Genomic DNA, 21,568 nt, shown 5'->3' on the forward strand with positions numbered 1-21,568 from the left:
CTTACTTACAGTTGGTGGTTTTTTTTAAATGTTTGTGAATTGGAGTGTTACTGAACATTTCTCTTCTCTTCTACCACCCAGTGAACTACGACATTTCTACAGCCAAGAACCTGCTCCTGCTCGCCGTGTCCCAGGAGGAGCAGCAGAAGTGGGTGAGCCGGTTGGTCAAGAAGATTCCCAAAAAGCCTCCACACCCAGAACAGTTCGCACGCTCCTCACCGCGGACCTCCATGAAGGTTCAGCCCAGCCAGTCCATGAGGAGGCCCAGTCGACAGCTCCCCACCAGCAAGAGCAGGTAGACTAAAAAGCTGATTTTATGTAATAGACACCTATAGGTGTGATTTTGGATTCATCTATGTGAGCTACGACAGTTAAAGTGGTGTGCAGGAGGTAAACAAATAACAGTTTATGGATCTGCAGGCTAGATTTCTAATGATTTGAGGTACATACAGTGTGAGTGGAGTGACCGATATAATGCAGGCTGACTAAAAAGCCTCAAAACTGAAATTTTTGTGTATTTGATTAACATACTACATCCAGAAAGTTTAATATTTATTTATAGTATTTAGTATATATTCTGCATTTTGAGTGTTGTGTGTCACAATTAATATGACTGTTTCTCCATAATGGCCTGCTGACTGACCACAAAAAAAACCTTTAGGCAACTCTTGCTTTAAAATCACTGACTGAAAGTCCCGTTCTGACCACTTGTAATAAAGTGCCTTCAGTGCACTGAAGGCACATTATATCTCATCCACTCTTGTCAAAACAGCACATCATGTGCACAGGCTACAAATGCAACTTCAACAAGCAATCTTAAAAAAGCGACTGATGATCTTGAAGGACAAAAATTAGCGTATTGATTATTCAGCTTTGGTAAGAACTCTTTTTAAGGTGTATTGAGGTGTTAACCTGTGAAGCTTTGTTCTTTATGTACAATGCGTGTCCTGCAGAAGTTGAGGAACTGTTGTCATTGTCTGTCCTGGTCCAGTCCAGTTCTATGTCTCAGGATTTGCCCTCATACAACCCCACAGAACAGACTGGAGTTGTGTGCAGTAACGATTACACGGCCATGAAAACTAATCTCCCCTTTCAGATTGGAGGACTCCAGTCTCCAGGACTGGCACTGGGCGTTGGATGATATAGATGATGACTGTTCCTCTATACATTTCTGATCACCACATTTGGTAACACTGTGTGCAATGTGTGCTGTGCAGTGCCATTTTAAAAAAAAAACTTTAAAAATGTCTGACCTCAGCCCTCGCAGGTCAAATGGCTTCAAAATAAAGCGAGAAGATTCCAGCAGTACCTGGTACAAATGACAGCTCCTTCCTTCTCCTCCTCCTCCTTGTTCTTCTTTTGACCAGATGTTTCCCTGTAAACATCTCAACTTCTCAGTGTGTGTATGTTTGTTTGTTTTGGGTGTCACTCTGAGGTGGTGCAGGTGGTGAATATACTCTGTATTATGGACCTTGAGCCACGTAGTTTGGGTGGATTTGCTCTTCTAAGAGTTGGGATCACTTGGGCACTGGGTGTTTTGAACTGGACAAAAATAAATTGACACATAAACTCAGGAGAATAAGTTCTCAGGTTTGTCTGAAGTTGTCCTTTCTCACACAACAAGAGATAAGACATGACTTTTTCTCACGGCTGAAAAAATTCAAGTTTTAGCGAGGCAGCACTCGGCTGCGAATCGCTTGAACAATTCGCTGCTGTATTCCCGCGCAGACTTTAGATTATTTAATGTTGATCTGTCCTCAGACTGAATAAAATATGATGACCTGAGAAGCGAAGCCAATCTTGGAACCACATCAGCTAGTCTGCCGATTTGGCCTCTTGGAATTTTGGACAATTTGTTGGGATGTCCGGTTTAGTTAGAAGAAATCCAAGCCAAGATTTTTCATTTCTCATGTTCCAGGCAGTGTCTACAAATGCAGATAAACTGGAATGAACTGAAATTAATTTGGAGCAAACCTCTTTTGCTCTCCACACAGGCTGTGCAGTGGACGACAGTAAGAAACCAAAAGGTTTTCAGGACCAAAATCATGCAGATGCTCTTCATAGAAATTAATTCAGAATTGACTTGCCGTCTGTCTCATGGCCAGCAGAGAAAATTACTAAAGCTCGCGCGAACACCTCAATCAGCACTTTTTTTGGTGAACTTATGGATCAAATCAGTGGTTTCATTTATTACAGCATGTTACTCAATTTAGTTAAATATACTGGTTTAGGGTAAGACCATCTTGTGACTGACAGTTCGTCACAGGATGAGCGTGGAGTATCTTCACCCTTAAATCATAAAATGTATAAAGAAAATAATAATAATAAAAAAAAAACAAGATGGCAATGGCTGAAATGTTCTGCTTGGTGGCCATTTCCATCTTTTATATACAGTCTGTGGACATAGGACTTGCTTAAAATCCAAATTAGGATCATTGTATATGGATCATTGTATATCTTGGTAGGACTAATGCATGCTTAGCCAGTTTGTTTACTAAAAAGACTTTTAAATCATTTGAGTTTTTTGCTGAGATAAAATAAATGTAGGGTAACGATTAAAAATGCAGCTTCTTACATTCGGTCTGAAAATCAGCCAGGTCCTTGATTTGGTAATTGTATGAAATAATGCCTTCGCTGTTCCATTCAAATCACAGCCCAATCTTTTAATCTTCCTGACATCTCGCTGCATATTTGCTGAGATTAACTTGCATCTGTTTCTCTCTCTCCCTCCAGTTAACCTTGCCCGGGAGTGTGGTGCATCGACGAGGTGGTGGGAAGAGTTTCTTCCTAAGATCACAAAGCTCCGTTTGCAGATCAGCACACTGGACTGGTTTCTCCACTGCCCACTCCACCCTGTCCCGTTTCAGCCTGCGAGAGTTACCAAGTCTGGCGTTTTCCATTTTTATTCAGCTTGTTTCCAAGCCACTTAGCAAGCTCACCTCAGCATCTGCCGTCTTTACAGCAAGCTGGGCGTCTCATAAACATATAACCCAAGTCCTCTCCTGGGTCCTTGGCGAGAGCACTTGTGCAGCTCTTGGATGCTGGAGTAGCTTGTTCGGCTCCCACACAATGGAGGATAGCTCTTATGAGCCTGACCAAGGCTGACAAGAACAGGGGAACACTTACCTTAACAGTTCTCTCCAGGACAGACAGTTCTCTGTCTGATTGAAGCAGCCAGCAGGAAACCTCCTCCACACCACCTTTGAGGATTCTCATGGCCAAAAGAAAAAAAGACAATCTTGTGTTTAATGATTGTGAACAATATGAAGGGTTTAATGGGGGAACACTACACTCAGAAGAGTCTGTATTTTTGTTGGCTTATGGTGTCTGTACTTTCAAACTCTTTAACATGATTGTAGCTTCTTGCTTTTCACAGCTCTGCTTTCAGGTGCGTGTCCATGGGGAATCTTGAATAAGGTACTTAGGAACCAAATGAGCTGTGACTTCATGGAAAGTCATTAAGGCAGCAAATGAAGCCCAGCTTCCTCTCGGATATGAGCAAATAATTCTCCGAGTGCCTCTTATTCAGATTTCTGACTCATGCACACGCTGAATCATGGGTTTGACGTCAAACGACTACAAAGGGAACAGAATCCTGCTTGAAATGGCATTAGATTAAGACATGAAGTCCTCACGATCCCATAATCTCTGCAAACCTGCACTGTCAGTTCTGAGGGTTAATGTTTACTGAATTCAAAGGGGTGCACCGTTAATGCTTTCTGATCCGAGCTCGGCTCCTTCTGTTGTTTTTGAATGTACATCTGGGCTTCACCAGAGACGACACACAGGCATTGTATTATCCAAGTATACTTGACTGAAGCCGCGCCTTTCATCACAAACTACTCTGAGTGAACTTGCATGCGTTTGCTTTTTCACCCACATGCCTAGTCATTTTTAGTCAGTACCAAAAGTGAAAATGAGGGAAGTTAACCAATAAGAAGCCGAATTAATGAAGGTATCCAATCATATCCTGAACCCATGAGTGGAAATACTGAGCAGCACTATTCCATTGAAGTTTTTTCTAAAAGTGTTTGTCCTTATTTTTGTATTAAAGGAAACCAAACTCTGAGTTTGGGCACATTGTCGTATGTATGTGACTTAGTTAGCAGGTGGAGAGTAAACTGAGTGTGTGTGTGTGTGTGTGTGTGTGTGTGTGTATGTGCACTCTCCTTTAACCAAGAAGCATGTTTTATACATATAAATATACACAGTATATATTTTACATGCCATACAGTGCACATTATATTATTTATACAGCCTTGTCCACTTTGTATTTAAGGGCTCTACATCCAGATTGCATGTTTGCTATCAAACAGCTCTATGATAATAACCACTTCAACAATAAAGACATGGATGTGCCTTCTGGTTTTGGATCATTTTTCTGTTTTAAAAATGTTAGACGTTGTCATTTTGCAGAGGTGTACAACCATGGTGAACCAAAAGTGCCAAAATAAAAATGTGCCACAAAAAAATATTAAATAGTAAGCAGTTTTGTATAATAAATATAAATTGTGACAAATTGATATTTTTGATTTTATTCCACTGTTTTGTTTTGTTTTTGTTTGTTTTTTTTTAGGCATATGGAATCCTCCGTATTCTGATATTGAGTCCAACACAAGCTGTCAGTCATACTCAAACTACTGAAACACGAAAGAGAAACACATTAAATAATACCGAAATCTAAAAAAGAAAATTCTTGGCCTCCAGACATGAATTCTGAGTGCTACAGTGACGGACGGACAGACAAAAAGAAAATTCTTTGTGGCCGAGCTGTCATTCCCAATCACTTCTGCTTTGTCATGACGCCACTAACTGGAAATGTAGTAACAAGGAAATTTCACATCTGGACTTGTTCCACAGGTGGCATCCTGTCAAGGTACCACACCTAGGTACTTGATTTTATACACATGTAGAAGTGATAGGAACACCTGGATTCAATGATTTGGATGGGTGAGTGAATACTTTTGGCAGTAAGAAACAATTTTAAATGGCTCTATAAAGTATTATCACTTTAACCTTCCGATTACACTATTTTTCTTGAAGGATATGTCAGAGGTCAAATTTGATACTTTAAATCTTTACACAGTACTTTCTATATGTTGCAAAAATGACCACAGTAATAAGAATCATAAGTTCTAAGGGTTTGTTTTTTTTAAATCCGTTTTCTAACAATGAATCACTGAGTTGACCTCGGTGAGTATAGGCCAAATTTCAATGGATTAACATGACACCAGTGACCTGGTTCCTTACATTCTTGTACCATGACAGCTCATCTGTTCTTTCTCTTTTAAATGAGACATTGAGTCTCAATGTCTACCTGACTACCTGCATAAATGAAGGTTAAATCAAATCAAATCTGTCCAAATATTTTCTTTCAGAACTCTGCAGGTTCTTGTAGATGTTATCCCTTAATGTTTACGCTGGCCTTTTGATTAAGTGTCGCTGAGCTGGCAAGTTTGTTCATTTTCCTTGTGTCTCTGGTTTAGTTTGGTGTATCTGGGTAATGATGGCCTCCTATCTTTTACTGGCGTGCAATATATATATATATATATATATATATTTATTCCCTGCAAATTTAACAGTTGCAATCAACTCCAGGTGTTTTATCCCCTTAATCTGTCATGGAATAATGAGGGAACAAGTCTCACCTGGGCATGGAACTGCTCGTTAGCTAGCTGTCCAATTAATTTTGAGCCTCTGAGAGGCCCTTGAATACAAATGGCCTGAATACCAAACAGTCTCTGCAATACTTTTGTTAAACCATATTGATTAAAACTGGAAAGTCTGCACTTCAGTCAAATCCTGTTTGATTTGAAATCCACTGTGGTGGTGTCACAATCACAAGAACTGTCTTTGTCCAGAAACATGGTGAGTTACAATAAAGCAAATTAAATCACATCAATCTGAGATTGAATTTGTGGCATATTTCATGCAATGGTTTTTTTTGGGTTTTTTTTGGCAGTGTTGAGCTCCCATACTCAACTTTTTATTTTAAATTAAATGACCTCACTGTAAAAAGGTAGAATTTGGTTTATTGAAACAGTTCAGAAAATAACTTTACATATACAAAAGCTTTTCCAAAACAATTTACCCGGAGTAGGATCGTTTCACATATACGTGGGGTTTGTACTGTCGTGTGTAACAATAGATTTTTTTCACAGACAGTATGGCAAAGCATTGGTCTCTCTTCCTATCAACAGATTTTTACAAACTGGAATGTTATTCAAACAAATGTGTGGCTTTAACAGGGAAGACAAACTATATAAAAATCCTCTCTCTGCTGATAGACCTCTTGTTACCCGTCAGTTTCATTTTACAGTACTGGTTGTGCCTAAAGTGACCCAGTCGTCTTTGATCTGCAGAATCCAGTGTTAAACACTTAGTCTTTCTTCTTGGAGCTGCTGCCGCGTCTCTGATAGTAGAGCACAGTGAGCAACACCCACAGGTTCAGCAGGGTCATCGCTATGAACCGCACCAGAACTGTGGCAAAGAGAAAAGATGATCAGAAACACGGAAGCTGACAGCGACGTCTCTGAATCACACAAGGACAGCAGAGCTGGAGTTACAAATGGTGACTACTCGGAGATACTCCAGGTAAAAGATGCCTGAAATCCTTTGGTCTTATAAGAAACTGCAGGTTTCTGCTGATGTGGAAATTTCTATGACAGTCCTGTTACTGACGTTCATTATTGTAAAGAAGCAGCCCTTTAGACCTGCCAGTTTAATTAATTATGACTGAAAGTTAGCCAACCAGACTCCGGTTCTCCTCCAAAATGGAAATAATTGAATCATTTGCCTCCCCCTATCCTTAGCATCCTCCTCTGTCACACCAGCCCTCCCCGTGTCCTGCTCCACTACATCCACAAACCTTCTCTGTGGTCTTTTTCCCTCCTGCCTGGCAGCTCCACATTCAAAATCCTTTGTATAGTACATCCACAATCCCTGCTCTGCACACATCCAAACCATCTCTCCCTGATATTCTCATTTCTAATCCTGTCCATTCTGGTCTCTGCCAATGAAAATCTTACCATCTCCAGTTCCACCTCCTGTCTTTTTGTCAGTGCCACCATCTTCAAACCATACATCATAGCAGGTCTCACTAATGCTTTGTAAACCCCACTTTTACTCTTGCTGAAATATAGAAGTATGATGCACTGATAGATTACTGAACGGGCCCGGGTGGCCTCATCCACAGTAACATCCCTTTTTGTTTTAAAGCAGTCTAATCTAAACAAATTTGAACAAAGTCACTATTCACTTCCTTGTGGTTTTCATTTATTTAGGATATGTGTATTTTATCAGCTAATCTGGTAGCTTTTTATACACAGATTTCCCAGAGAAGAGCACAAATCTACGATGGTTATTTAGAAAACAAATCATTTTCCCTTGAAGTGTTCATTATATATTCTGGGATGCAACACCTCCCACAGTCATTAGTAATTCAGACCGACTTACCCTGCACGTCTCCAGTTGTCACTGTGGTGGTGTAAATCCGAGCTGAAACAAAGAGGAAGCAGAGTTAATGACATCCCTGTTACCCGACAGAGCGTCTGATCATTCATTAATGAAGCGTTGGATTGCTCATTTATTAAATTGGGGGCTGAATAAACACTACCGTGCATATTCATGAAATGAAAGAGTAGACTTGTTACTTCAGGGAGGGGGATTTATGTGAACTGATAAAAGTGCTTAACAGGATTCAGTTTGACAGCGATAGGACTGCAGTATGAAAAGTAGCAACAGTATCCTTGGTACGTTTTCATGCCGCAGTTTGTTACAATTCTTGATAATCACACCGTATTTGCTTTTTTTAAGCTGAGTACAGAAACAAGTTTAAGTGATCTACTGACTATGGACTCAGGGCTCAGCTTTAATTTGAGGAGTTAAATTTAAAGTGATTCCAGTTGTTGTTTCTACCTTTAATTTTAAAATGCAACTCACTGGGTTTTGAATAGGTGATCGACTCGCCTACTATAGAATATTCCACTTCCTTAACTTTCAGATCCCCTCGAGGTGATTTTGCATTAAGTCTTTGCTGCATTTGTATGAATCTGAGCAGTTTATCCCCATAAACAGCGGTTATGTAACATTTTTACAGATTTGGATTATGAAACCTCCACATTTCTTTTCACAAGTTGATTTTTATCTATCAAAAATCTTCTCTTGATGATGACCTTTGTGAATGGTTTCTTCTTAATCATGGAAAGGATCCTGGGATCATACACCAATATAAACTGTGTACATCCAGGTTGTAGGGCTCACTAGCTCAGTTTTCCTCTCAAATCAGCATTAATGTGTTCTTGCCATCTTTTGCTTGTATTTGGCTTCCAAATAAAATTAGCAGTAGATCTTTTAATTCCTAAAGTTATTATAATTTTAAAAGAATTTTTGAAGAAATTGCTGAGACTTCTCCACAAAGACTACTGAATTACTTTTTAACACATAACTTTAATGTATTATGAATGAATGATAAAATCCTCAAACTTAACCTCAAAGTTTTGATTTTAAACTAAGTTATAATACTACAACTTCAATGTCGTTTGGTACATAGCTAAAAAAAATATTTTTTAAAAACTGTGCCAGTGACAGCTACGAACTTAAATGTATATCTAATTATTGATCTATTAATGCAGGACAGTGGGGAATGCAACAACAACAACAAAAACACAGCGAACACTGTTGGCTGGTTAAACTCACCCATACACGTGTAGGTAGCTAGAGCCCAGGAGAGGGCACTAACCTGCCTGCTGTCCTTTGACCTCCACAGGCATTGCAGCTGGGCAAACTTACTGGCTGCACTAATAAATGTGCACAGGCTCTGAGAGGAGAAGGAGGTCAGATTTCATGTGATAACAAGCTGAACATTGAGCTGAATTTCAAAAAGTTTCAAACACCTTCTGCTGCTTCGGTCAAACTTTAAGAGGAAAGGATGTGGAGGGTTCGCTGCTCTCACCTATTTAAATGCAAAACGCCCTGAGACATGTTCATCTCATTAACCAACCGGGCCATTTGGCATTTATAAGGTCTGGGTGAGAAACACCAGGTGAAATGAGGTCTGTATAAGTTTCTTCTCAAAGCTTCACCTCATTGCCCCTGACTGATGACATGCCATCTCTTTGCTGACTCTGTCTCTCACGCACACACTGACTTATGATTGATTTTAAACAGGTTTATTACCATAGCCAAATCTATGATCCACTTCTCCAGAGTCAGGAGCCTCCAGCCTCCCACAAACCTGAGCACAAGTACGTTAAGGCAGGGACACAAACGTCTAATGGGTCATTGATTTCTGCACAAATTGAACGAGCGCTTTCACATCAATTGGTGCGATAAGTGAAAGGATACACCACGGCGTAGATGAGGCTCTGCCGCAGGCTGCCGTTGTAGTGAAGAATCAGGAGGAGGAGGATGACGTCTGAGGACACACGGCGGGTTATAACTCGCACCATTTACAGCTCTGTTTGATTTCCATTTCAAGGGCTGCTGATATTTGCAGATGCTTCAGAGTGTATTCAGACTCCTTCTGTTTTTTTCCAACCTTATTTTGCCCATCTCTCTACCCTTAATTACACTTAATGAAAAGTCTTAATTTCCTCCACCACTGCCACGGGCATGAAGTTGCCAATCATATGTGCAGCTTTACTAAACAAGATACGTTAATATGACTGAGCTCCTTTTGAATGATCTCAATAGACAGAGACTACAGAGAGCAACGTGAGGCATTTAAGACTGAATGATAAACTAATTAAGGAATCTGGATCTAAGACAAGGTTAAAAAAAAAGACACTTGCGGAGATAATTATAAGCAGAGGAAATTTATGTAACAGCATAACTTACCTTGAGCAATGAGGATGGGATATTCCAAGTAGGTTGGCGGTGGGTAGTCGTAGTACATCTGATATGTTACAAAAACAATGAACCTGTAAAGCATATAGTGTCAGGTTATTAAACTGGAGGTGTTTTGTTATATTCAGTACTGATTAAAATGAGAAACAATGCTCAGGGGCAAACGAGCCAAAGAGTCAGTGGCTGCTTAAAGCTTGATGTTGTGGGAAAGGATTCACACGGGGAGTCAACAAGCAGTTTCTGAGCCAAGCGGCGGCATGATGATCAGTTCGTTCACTCTTTTATGAGAGCAGCTCGACTCTGTGTGCTCAGCAAACATGATGAATCAACAGTGGTAGCCTTCAGCAGGAGAAGGTCTCCTCTATAGAGGACTGAACTGACTGCAATCAAACCGTAAAGAAATCAAGATGCCATTAAATGTGCCAATAGTTGTTTGTTTTTTTTAAAAATCAAATGAACTAATATATAATTTGCTTCTATATTTAGCTACCTTTATATCGATTAATTTTCCATTTTGTTTATCAGTGTATTATTTTTCCCATTCAAGCGTTTTTCCTTTGCTTTCCCCCCTAAACATCTATTATTCCATTTTCCTTTTTTGATTTTTCATCTCTGCTAAACTATGCAAATGTGCTTGCAGATTGCAGTGGTTAGAAATGCATAAAGGAACGCAAAAAGACAAACAGAAATGTTTGCAGAGATAAATGAAGGGAAAATGAAATGGAAATAAATACAATGTCAGCGCTCATGAATGCAAAGATGGGGTGAGGAGCAAGTTAAGGCAGTTTAGGAGTCTGACTTGGAAGACTTGGATTTTATAGGTAAAGAAAGAGAGCTCGGTGTAGACCCAGGAACCAGGAGAGAGATTACAGCTGTCAGTTGGCTGAGGACCACACTGGCATCACCTCCTAACTAGGGAGAGGGAGGTTTGAACTCCTCTGCTTAGACTGTTGCTCTTACAGCCCAGACAGGCAGCACAAAAGCGGATGGATGGATGGATGTACTGAATACATCAAAAATTTAAAAAGAAAGCAAATGAACTGAGATATTCATGCAAAGACAAGTAAATAAAAAAGCAAGTAAAAGCATCTCAATTCATGTCCCATTTTATAAAATACATTTATACATACAGTTTACATTTGGGGCATTTGATGACATAATCCATTTTTACTTCTGCACTAATGAGTTTGTTTTGATTCTGGCAGGTTTGAGCCTCCCAGCCCTGTTATGCAAGCCACCGTACAGATGCATACATGTGCACACAGAGAGAGATTCCCACAGTGTTAAATAAACAGTATAACACAATAACATCATATGGTGAAATCAATAGCAGATTAACTTATCCACCCTCAGATAGGCTTTATTGTGTTGGGACTTTTTTTTTTGTTCCTAGGAAGAGGTAGTGATCAATAAAGCCAACTGCCAGTTAATATAATCTAGAATAGAGCTATTTAATATTGGCGTGTGTGGAAATGATTTTCCACTAGTGACAAAACCGTTCATGCCGAATGACAAGAGTGCTTTTCTTTGCTGCTTTGTAGCCATGCTGTGTAGATTACTACTAACTACATAAACGTCTCCACTGTTTCAGCGTGGCATGCACAGTGACAGCAAGCTAACGCTTACCAAAACAGTGGGGACATTTCAGACAGTGCAGCCACTGCCAGGCACCAAGGAGAGAGAGAAATTACGCAGACTTACAGACACGGTCTTTATCCCTCCTGCTCCAACAGTGAAGGTAACCACAACACTTCCTGTTCAATGCATAAGAAGCACTTCAAGCTCTAATCTGCTGCACTGATTCAACAGCAGACTGCACAAAGCTTCACACAGAGCCAGCCGAGGCTGACTCTTACCCCGTTTTTAATCATTTAACCAAAATCTTCAGCTGTGCAAACAAAGCACAATTGTTCAGTGTTGAGCCTTCGCAGTAGGATTATTTTTTTCATTTTAAGGTACTGTAGTTTTTCAGCTGTTAGGAACACAATCTCTTTGTGTCCTATTTAAGTTTTAATCTGTAAGAAATACTCATTTCTTTTATTAAAGTGAAAGTGGTATTTATGCCAAAATGTATTGCTATACATCAGCAATTCTGTAGGAGTTTTAGGTTTTAGGATGGGGGTGTCAAACCTGTTCTCCATGAGCTGCCCAAAGGATCCAGTCTGACCCCCTGGATGGCTTTAGTCACTCAACTTTTATAATGAAATGCACTGCTAATCCTGCAATCTGGATACTATACAGGAGTAATACATCTATATAAATGGAAAAAAAAGAGTACTATTATATTGGAGTATAACTTGTGTGTTTGGTTCCAAAAGCTTATCATCTGAAGGCAGTTTTGGTCTTTAGCAGACTTACTGTGAGCAGTACAGTTGAATCCACACAAAACAGAAATATTGCTAAAATGCTAAAATATGTCTTAAAAGCTCTCAGTCCGTCTCTCCATAGATAAAACATGGACAAAAGTACATAAAGCTTAACTATGGCAAAATGTGTTGACTGCAATGCTGAGGATGTTACATGATAACCATTTTCATGGACCATTTTCAGGATGCTGCTGAGGCCTAATGTGACAGAATTTTTAAAACTGTAATGTTAGCTAATGGAGAGCACTTTGTCTGCAACAGTTTGAGGATGTGTTGGAGTAAGAAAAAATGCAGAATTGTCATATTCATGAAGTCCTGAAAGGTGCTGTTTAGATTAGTTAAAGAATGCAGGCAGTTTTGGTGACCCCTTAGGCAGCTTTTCCTCTAATACCATCAGACTGACTACAAAGAAGGTGGTCCTGGGTTTGCACCTCCTGGTCAGCTGGAGCCTTTAGGGATGAAGTTTGCACTTTTTCTCTGTACCTGCATGGGTTCCTTCCACAGTCCAAAGAAATGCAAGTAAGACAGCACTGTGTTATACTGAAAGTAAATGCAGGATAGGTATTGCCGATACTGATACTTATGACGTATAAAGGCAGCTTGTGTTGGGGAGAGCAGTGTCATGATTTATGATCAATCATCAATTTGAAAATTATGTACACATCTCAATGAGCAATAAAAATCAAACGTTTCGGGTTTTCATGTATTTTGAAGCTGATTTTTTTTGGGGGGGACACCTGAAACTTGCCTCTCTCTAAAGCACTTAGTCAACTTCTGTTGTATCAATATGCTGTAGAACTAAGTATCGGTCCTATCACGCTAGTATCGAGTCAATACCAATACCAGCGATTCTATCACCTGTACTGCAGGGTTACGCGGTGATTGTAACATTCTGACTTACTGGTAACATTCAACGTTGTCAGAATGTTACCAGTAAGGTGGTAACTTTTAAACATAGTTTATCCGACCTTTAAGGAGAAAGAATTTTGGTAACAAAGACAACACCAGAGCTTTTAGTGTTGAGCGTCTCGCAGCGTTTTCAGAAGAAGCATTTGTAGCTGCTCTCTGACAGGATGAGTCCGCCTTTACTGCTGAACACCAACCACAAGTGAGGAAGAGGAAGACGTCCCATCATCACAGCAGCTTAAAGTTACTAAATTACATGGATACTCGCACACGTGAACAGATTATGTAACAAAATTTAAGAGCAAGAAACAAACAAAAAAAAACTATCCCAGAAGCGGGACAGCAGCCTACCCGATCAGCTCCAGCAGAAGGCTGTTGAGGCTCACTCCGGTCGTAGATTTCGCTCGCATCAGTACAAAAATCTGCGGGAACTTGAGCACCATGCACACAAACAGTGTGCTGAAATTCGCGATGTGCAACAACGTGTCGACCTGCTGCATGTTGTAAAGAGAGGGATTACAAAATGTAAACTTTAGATTGACAGATCTATGCTAATTTCTATCAAAAACGACCCGCAGGACCCTGCTGCTCTGCCTCCACAATCAGACTGCTCGAATTTACAAAATACTTCCGCTTTGAACTTCCAAAATAAAAGTGACTGTGACTATGTGGAAAGCGTTAGAACTTTTAGGCTATAGTCTGAAACTTAAAGAAAATAAACAATTATATGAATGTGTGTAAAAAGTAAAAAAACAAACGTCTAACACAAATCTATTCATAGAATGATAGAGACCTTTTTTATTTTGAAAGTGCACCTGTTTCACCTCCTCTTCTTAGCCGTTAGCTTGGCAGGTTCCCGTCAGACGGCATCTTTTCTCACTTCCGTACATCCACTGAACGCTGATTGGACGGCACACAGCTTCGCCCGGAGTATTTGAAATCTGTACTTTCTGAGCACGGAAAATCATTTCCTCTCATGAGTCTGGGCCTGCGCTGCAGTTTTTGTTTTGTTTTTAATATTTTCATACTTTGCTTTTCTAAAAACATCACAGAAAGCACCAACGTAGGAACTGTTACCATATTACAGGCAAACTCCTCAATTGTTGCCTTGAAATATTGAAGTTGGTGCCAAAGATTCACACCTGCACCTTGAAGATCTTGATTCTTCAGACATTGGGGCCCCAAACAGAACAGGACGACATTAAAGAAAAGTTCAATCAGAACGTTTCCATGCCCTTTAGGTGGGAAATCACTGTGAATCAGCTTGTCTCTGATAGCAAAAGGCATACATTTAAGATATTTTCAAAGGTTTACAACAGGGATGTATACAGGGTGCTTTGTTTTTAAGTGGGCGACTACAGTGATTGCATACATGATTACATTATTATAAAGACATAAATTTTTTGTCACGGTCTGTATGGTAGACCGTGGGGATGGGGGGAAGTAGGACCCAAAATGCAGGATTCCTCACAGCAAACAGCGCGTTTATTTACAGTGCAACAAATGACAATAAATCCCCGTGCTCTCCCTTGATTGCCGCATCATGTCTTCCCCAAAAAGTAAGTGTCTGTGTGCTCTCCGCACACATCCACCAGGCCTGATGATGCCTGAAACTCAGTGATTTGCCACACCCACACACACAGCCACTGATACACACAAACAAGGAACAACAGCAACACATGTCCATGAATTATTCAAGAACCCTTTTTCCCCAGACCTTTAATTCAAAAGAGAATTTCTTTTTTTTCTGTGAAAAAAATATTTCTTACGTAATTACTTTGGTGTAGTATTAATAAGGGGGATTTGTTATCAATAAGAAAAGCTGTAAAATCAATGTAAATACAGCTAAAAGTTAAAAATCTATCTGAGATTTTATGCTTGACACGCCTGGTTTAGAAAAATCTGGAGACGGTACAAAAGCAGTCAAATAGCAATCACAGGAGGATTATTGTTCATAAGATCTTAGCCAACAATTACAGAGGAATGCATTTCAGCTGTTTGGGGCTTTTGAAAGAGGCCTGCTAAACAGAAAAGACAAGTAAGTAAAAAGATAAAGAAAAAACGAACCAGTGTTTATTTAAACTAAGGGCAATGACTGATTTCTGTGAATGATATATTACCAAATGAATGCTTCAGTTGCGTGAATGTGTGCCCTCACATATCCAATTTAAATTCATAATATTGTAGCAGGCTAGGGGGAAGGGCCACTGGCCCAGGGTCTTATGGGACTGTATACCTGATGTTAACGTGTTGTAAGTTGTAGGGTTATAACGGCAGTTACAGTTATCAGGTGTTGATTTGCCATTTTTGTGTTAGTGTGTAACATTATTCCTGCTGTGTGTTCTGTGTTTGGTGTGGCTGGTGGAGCACAGTGAGTTAGACGGCTGTGTCCATTTACCACCTCTCACTGCTGTGTGTGTGTGAAGGGGTGTTCCTAATAAAAGATTGTGCTCCCTGTAGCTTAGTATAACAGCTATGCAGAAATAGCAAGTTAAAACAGAAGTTTCTGTCTCCTACTTGTCTGAGCTTGCCACAATGTTAAGATTCATCCAGAGAAAAAGAAGAGAAACCTTCTGTTCAAAACACAAAGCTTCTTTTTCAGGTGTAAGACTCTCAGTTATGCTTTCATGTTGCTTTTGTTTTTTGGCCATCAGGTTTGTAAAGCAACCTGGATTTAAGACAGGAGACATTGGTTTATTTGTTCAACTTTAATAACTCTGTAAGGCTTCAGTTTATTAACATAATGAGTAAAGTGTGGACATCTCGCTTGTTTAGTCAAGAAAAACTGATTCACAGTATCAGCTGTTTACAAGCAGATAATCACCAGTGATCAAAGAGGTTGTAATAATGATAATGTAAGTCTAGGTTCTTTGTCTGTACATTGATTTGAACAACTTCTGATCTATTAAAACAGAACCTAAAAAACAAAAACAAAACTGACCCAAGAGGACAAAAGATTAAGTCAGGATAAAAAAAGTTGTAGCAAAGACCATTAAAAAAGTATGCCTTAACATATTTCTTGAAAATATCATTAATCAAGACACTATTATAAGTCAGCATAGATAAATGCAGCACAAACATAGCAATAAAATAGTTCTGAAATATACCCATACATGAAAACTGACTTCAAAATTAATTCTCTACTCAATAGAAAGTCTGCATTGGCATTCTGCGAACATGCATTTTAACTAACTGTCCCTTACATGACCTCTCTCTATTTGAGTTTCCTGAACTCAGCAGTGTCTCCATAATCTGAAAGCCGAAATCCAGCATGAAGCGGGTGAGTGAACGTGGTCTGGACTCTGTGGAGGAGAGTCATGGTTTCAGAGACGTTATAAAAACACAGAATACCGGCACTGTGATCCAGGTACACTCCTACTCTCCCAAACTGAGGACCTGAGACAGCCTTGTGAGAATTGTTGTGCACAAATTTAAAACCATTTCGGTCACAACATAATGCCCACGATGTCCTATTGAATCCTAATCCGCATTCATCTGAGAGCCCTGATCTGCTGGTACTCTTGTATGCGACTGCTATATAAACCTGTTTCCCGCTCCACTCCACCTCCCAGTAACAACGTCCAGTCAGACTCTCTCTACTCATGACTTGACACCATCCAGTGAATCTGTCTGGATGACTAGAATATGACTGCTGTTCTTTCACAGCTGTGGCTTTTCTACCCCCCTCACATAATAACACTGATGTGTTAGCTGTGTTCAGATCCATTCTGATTTCACGTGAATATCTTAGGAATCCACCTCTGGTCTTTGGCACTGGGTCTGACAGCAAAACACCCACCTCAGTGACTGTCAGTGAGATGTTTGTCCATTTCTCTTTCAGAACATCCTGCAGTTTATCACTGACCTCTTTCACAGCTGCTGTCAAATCCTCAAAGTACCTCAGAGGACGGATCTCGATGCTGGATGAGTCTGTAGACTCATTAAGTGCTGACAGTAAGGAGTAGCTGTGTAGAAATTGGTTGTGATCCTCTGTGCATGACAGCTGCTCCAGCTCGGCGTCATTTCTTCTCAGCTCAGCGATCTCCTGCTCCACCTTCTCCTGAAGCTCTTTGACTCGACCCACTTCAGTTTCCTGCTGGGATCTGATCTGCTGCTTCAGATCTGAGCTTCTATTCTGCATGAGACAGATGAGCTCAGCAAAGATCTTTTCATTTTCTTCCACTGCTTTATCAGCAGACTGATTGATGGACTCCACCTCCTGTTGAAGAATCGTCACGTCTTTCTCTCGGTCACGGAGTCTCTGCTTGAGTTTTTGTCGACTCATTTCCAGCTCCTTCTGCTTCTTGGTCCTTTCTGCTTCAACTGGGACTGTTTCGTGGTATTTATGGCCAATCAGTTTGCAGTGACTGCAGATACGCTGCTGATCAGTACGACAGAAAATCTTCATCGGCTCATCATGACTAGAGCAGATGTTTTCCTGGACCTTCTTGCAGGGCTCGACAAGCTTGTGTTTCTTCAATGGAGCCGCATTATAATGATCCTGAAGGTGTTTCTCACAGTATGATGCCACACAGACTAAACAGGACTTGAAGGCTTTCAGTTTTCTCCCGGTGCAGACATCACAGGGTACATCTTCAGGTCTAGCATAGCAGTGATCAGCAGGAGCAGCTTGGAGTCCAGTCTTCTTTATCTCCTCCACTAAATTTGCCAACATGGTGTTTTTCACCAGGGCAGGTCTCGGTGTGAAAGTCTTCCTACACTGTGGGCAGCTGTGCATTCTCCTCCCCTTTTCATCCCAGTGGGTTTTAATACAGTTCATGCAGTAATTGTGTCCACAGGGAATGGTCACTGGGTCCTCGAGATGATCCAGACAGATTGAACAAGAGAAGATTTCCCTGTTCAGCTGAGCTCCTTTCTGTGCCATTTCTCCTCTCACTGTCAGCCGCTGTGTGAGTTTTCACTTCTATAGAAATGAAATACGTCCAAGATCTAAACAGAAACTTAGGAACAGGTTAGAGCTTGTTGCATTTCATAGCCGGAGGAAGAGGGAGGGAGGAAGAGCTGGGCTTGAATTTCATTAATAGCAGGAAAAAGGACAGTTTGAAGCACGCAGTATTTGTTCATCACCCCGTTGTTGTTGTTGTTGTTGTTGTTGTTGTTGTTTTGACAAAATTTAAGTAGTTGGTCATTTTCAGTTTCGTCTTGGAATCTGAGAATTTGAATGACTGCACGAACTCAAACAGTATGGAAGATCATGATCACCAAAATCAGAACTGAAATCAAATCACAATTGTCTAATAAATGTACAAAACTGAAGAGAAATAAATGAAGGCTAAAATAAATGAATTAAACATGACCTCAATTAATATTTGCTTTACTATGTTTTAAACACATTCATTTTCATCATATTTATTTTTCTTGTTTCTGCAGGGTTTTGATCCTTTTCTGTGCCTCCTGTGTTACCACATCTCCATTTGTTCCTCTTTTATTTTATAGGTCAGTTCCTCATATGGCTCACCAGTTTCCCCTCATCCATTCTTTTCCCCAACCTCATTATTATCTTTATTGACTTCACCTTTCTGTTCATGTTCTCCTCTAGTTTCCTCTTGTTGGCTGTTTACTTGAATTTCAATTTTGGGGGGGATTTTGTCAGTGCTCTCCTGTTACTCTGTATAATGCCCCAGTTATCAGTTAATAAAACTTCTTGTTTAATCCACCTATCTTCTAGATCCTATTGCATCTTTGTACTGGGTGTAAACACATTTGGGTTTAATAGCTGATGATGTGTCCCAGCACATCCGTGAGATATACCCGTCATCTTTATGAATTTTTGCCTAGTGGTAATGAGAACCGTATCGGTACCAAAACAGAACCCTGTGGAACTCAATAAATAATTTTTATGTGTGAGGAGGATTCCTTACATTACACTTACATGAAAAAACACGGAATCTATAGGAAAATTACAAGTGAACCTTATCAGTGAGTTTGATTAAAATATCAGGACTTTATAACAATACTGTTTCCAGAATCGTATTTTCTTTCAACAATGGCAACAGAAAAATATGAGTTAAAGTCGTATGACATCTGAAAACATGAAAATATAAAACAGACATTTAGGAGAAAAATACACAAAAAAAGCACAAAATTCTCAGCTCTTAAATTCTTTAAAAAATCCCTTTAAACATGTGCTACATTTTTTGGTTTAAGTCGCTTTATTCCTGCTTTGAAGTTGATTTGTGCTTGATTCTTCAACTCCGAGTGTCCAGAGTAGCCTAGAAAGGCAGCAGCTCTGGGTCCGGCTTTTGTTTGCGTTGGCCTGCTGGCCAGAGTGTCAGCCTTTCCTGTCTAAGCAGTTCATCTCCCAGTGGAGTGTTCAATCTGCTACCATACACTTGGTTGGTAGTGTTGGGAATGCAATCAGAGAAAACTGAAAGGTTGTTCGGAAAAGGTCCCTACAAACAAATGGGGGAGTAATGTAACAGAAGGTCACGATTCAAGCTGCTTTTTTCATAATACTGCAAAATCGTTCATGCCTAGTTAATGTACCATTGTAAATGTTTCACATTTTAGTTTATCTCCGAAATTTCACAATGGTTTCGATACACTTTCTAGTTTGTTGCAGAAACATCTTTAAAATAAAAAAAAAAAAGCAAAAATCTTTTATCAAAGTTAAATCTAACAACTTCATCTTCCATAAATCACAATCAGTGGTAGTTTTTATTGGACGACCTATTAGTCCTTGTGTTCATCACTTATAACTGGTTGTGTTCAAAGCGTAAAGGGGAGTACATCTGCACTTTTTTTATACAATGTTGCATTACATGCATTTTTCTTACCATGTGATGAATATCCTTGATATCCAAGGTTTCCTCCCTGTGGAACAGATTAAGTTTGTTTCACTGATTTTTGAATGAACATGATCTGCCACTACTTGTTACTGAACCAGTGGCGCAATGTAACTTAGTACTGCATATTTGTACTTTAAAAAAATTACTTGTTATGCTACATTTTTGAAGATTCTGTGAGAACGTGTTGTGGAATATTACATAAAAGCTATGAAGCATGAATAAACAAATATGATCCAATGATACAATATACATGTGACTGTATTTCTGACGTATCATTTCGAGTTTTCCTTATTTAATGCCTCTAAATACTTGTTTCAACACTTACAGAAATGATTTAACACAGTAAACTCCAGTGCAGTGCTGATTTTCATATCATGCTTTCTGTATGAAAGTCATCCTTAATGTTTTTCCGCACACTTTTATCAATTTATTATCAAATATTCTAATCAATTTCCTGTGCCATCCCCGCCTGCTTCTTCGTGGTTCTTATTAGAAAAATCCTGGCAAACTCGCCTGATAATTTAGACTACTTTTCAAACCATGCTCACCATTCCATTGCTGATTTCCTCTCTTTCCGTACCCTCTCTTTCCACAACTGGTCCTGTTTATCGGGATGAACCCGTGTCGTGTCGGCCAGTCGCTCAGCCCCAGCAGAGGACGCAGGCCTATTGGGATTCAAGCCCATCGTGGTAGCTAGATTAAATATAAATACTGTTTTGTCGCATAAAACTGCACACAGGCCACAAGCTAATGAAAGTTAAAGCACCAGTCAGCAGAGCTTGTGGAAGAACTGCCAGGATCTAAGCGATTGTTTTCATTTCCATGGAAACGGTCTTCAATACCAGCAGAATATGTCTGAACGAAATGAAATTATATCAGTACCCCCCCCGAAAAAAAACAACAAAAAACAAAAAAAATAACCTAACTTACTTACAATGACCAGTTCACCAGTTCAAACTGCAGCTGATCAGTGTCTGGACCTTCTCTTCATATTTTAAATAGACTGCTACTCAGCTTCTTAACAAAAAACAAAACAAAAACAAAAATCTCCTACTATGCGCTCTGAAATAGCTCCTCTTATTTCCAATGACATCTCATTGGTTAGGTTGCCCATAGATGTGGATATGAGTGCTAGCTGTGTTAGCGCTGAGCCATACTGGCGATCTGCCCAGGGTGTACCCCACCCCAAGGTAGATGAGATGGGCTCCTGGTGGTACCTCGGTCCAGGTTGAGGACCAAAGGAGAATTTGCTTTTGAGGCTGTTGTTCAACTGGCTTTTATTGGACTTAAGATTTGTGGACACTTTTGGTACCTTATCTTATTTGTAAAAACACGGTGTGAATGTTGTTCTCGATAAGCTCTATAAATAAGCTTACCTTATAGAAATTTATTGTTATAGATGTAGACAAACCTACACCTACACCTAAACCTTTCACCTGAGTCACATGATACTTTGTGGTTTTCCAAGTAAGGTCAGACCTATGATTTGGTCACTCGCTCGCTGTTAGTCAGTCAGTCAGTCAGTCAATCTGCTGGATGTTTTCCCCAACATTTTTCTTTTTGGTTTCCTGTAGCTTTGTGGGAGCTGTTTAGGGAGAGCTGATTCCTGTCCTCCATGTGCTTATCATTTGAAGGAGGAAA

The 21,568-nt window shown here is 39.8% G+C and overlaps 4 protein-coding genes across 7 annotated transcripts in view; 1 reads left to right on the forward strand and 3 right to left on the reverse strand.

Moving 5' to 3' along the window:
* The window catches only part of rock2a (rho-associated, coiled-coil containing protein kinase 2a), a 42,932-nt gene extending 38,413 nt beyond the window's left edge, over nucleotides 1–4,519 (forward strand). The window contains exons 31-33 of one of the 3 annotated variants that reach the window (XR_005697291.1): nucleotides 82–295; nucleotides 1,259–1,399; nucleotides 2,734–4,519. Coding sequence is in view for 2 of the 3 variants with exons in the window: in XM_040041733.1 (XP_039897667.1) it covers nucleotides 82–295; nucleotides 1,259–1,312; nucleotides 2,734–2,737 (272 nt within the window). In the remaining variant the exon portion in view is untranslated. The remainder of the gene's footprint in view (nucleotides 1–81; nucleotides 296–1,258; nucleotides 1,400–2,733) is intronic. The other 2 variants (XM_040041733.1, XM_040041734.1) reach the window with 2 other exon arrangements.
* Nucleotides 4,520–6,012: 1,493 nt separating this feature from the next.
* Nucleotides 6,013–13,744, reverse strand: slc66a3 (solute carrier family 66 member 3). 2 transcript variants are annotated; one of them, XM_040041736.1, is made up of 7 exons: nucleotides 13,470–13,742; nucleotides 9,838–9,920; nucleotides 9,346–9,415; nucleotides 9,178–9,235; nucleotides 8,698–8,818; nucleotides 7,456–7,497; nucleotides 6,013–6,480 (listed from the first exon to the last, which is right to left on the reverse strand). In XM_040041736.1, exons 1-7 carry the CDS (start codon nucleotides 13,616–13,618, stop codon nucleotides 6,380–6,382), a joined length of 624 nt encoding a protein of 207 aa, XP_039897670.1. In that variant the 5' UTR covers nucleotides 13,619–13,742; the 3' UTR covers nucleotides 6,013–6,379. The 2 variants fall into 2 exon arrangements, with proteins under 2 accessions (XP_039897670.1, XP_039897669.1); XM_040041735.1 differs by lacking the exons at nucleotides 6,013–6,480; nucleotides 7,456–7,497 and having other exon boundaries at nucleotides 7,814–8,818; nucleotides 13,470–13,744.
* A 1,254-nt stretch (nucleotides 13,745–14,998) lies between these two features.
* Nucleotides 14,999–18,970, reverse strand: LOC120740529 (tripartite motif-containing protein 16-like). The gene has a single exon (XM_040042965.1). It carries the CDS (start codon nucleotides 18,001–18,003, stop codon nucleotides 16,333–16,335), a length of 1,671 nt encoding a protein of 556 aa, XP_039898899.1. The 5' UTR covers nucleotides 18,004–18,970; the 3' UTR covers nucleotides 14,999–16,332.
* Nucleotides 18,971–19,209: 239 nt separating this feature from the next.
* cunh2orf50 (chromosome unknown C2orf50 homolog) lies at nucleotides 19,210–21,098 on the reverse strand. Its single transcript, XM_040042874.1, has 3 exons — nucleotides 20,476–21,098; nucleotides 19,916–19,952; nucleotides 19,210–19,531 (listed from the first exon to the last, which is right to left on the reverse strand). Exons 1-3 carry the CDS (start codon nucleotides 20,610–20,612, stop codon nucleotides 19,352–19,354), a joined length of 354 nt encoding a protein of 117 aa, XP_039898808.1. The 5' UTR covers nucleotides 20,613–21,098; the 3' UTR covers nucleotides 19,210–19,351.
* Nucleotides 21,099–21,568: the final 470 nt, after the last annotated feature.

The sequence above is a fragment of the Simochromis diagramma genome, unplaced genomic scaffold, assembly GCF_900408965.1.
Source record: "Simochromis diagramma unplaced genomic scaffold, fSimDia1.1 OVJJ01000304.1, whole genome shotgun sequence".
In the NCBI taxonomy this organism is placed as follows: Eukaryota; Metazoa; Chordata; class Actinopteri; order Cichliformes; family Cichlidae; genus Simochromis; species Simochromis diagramma.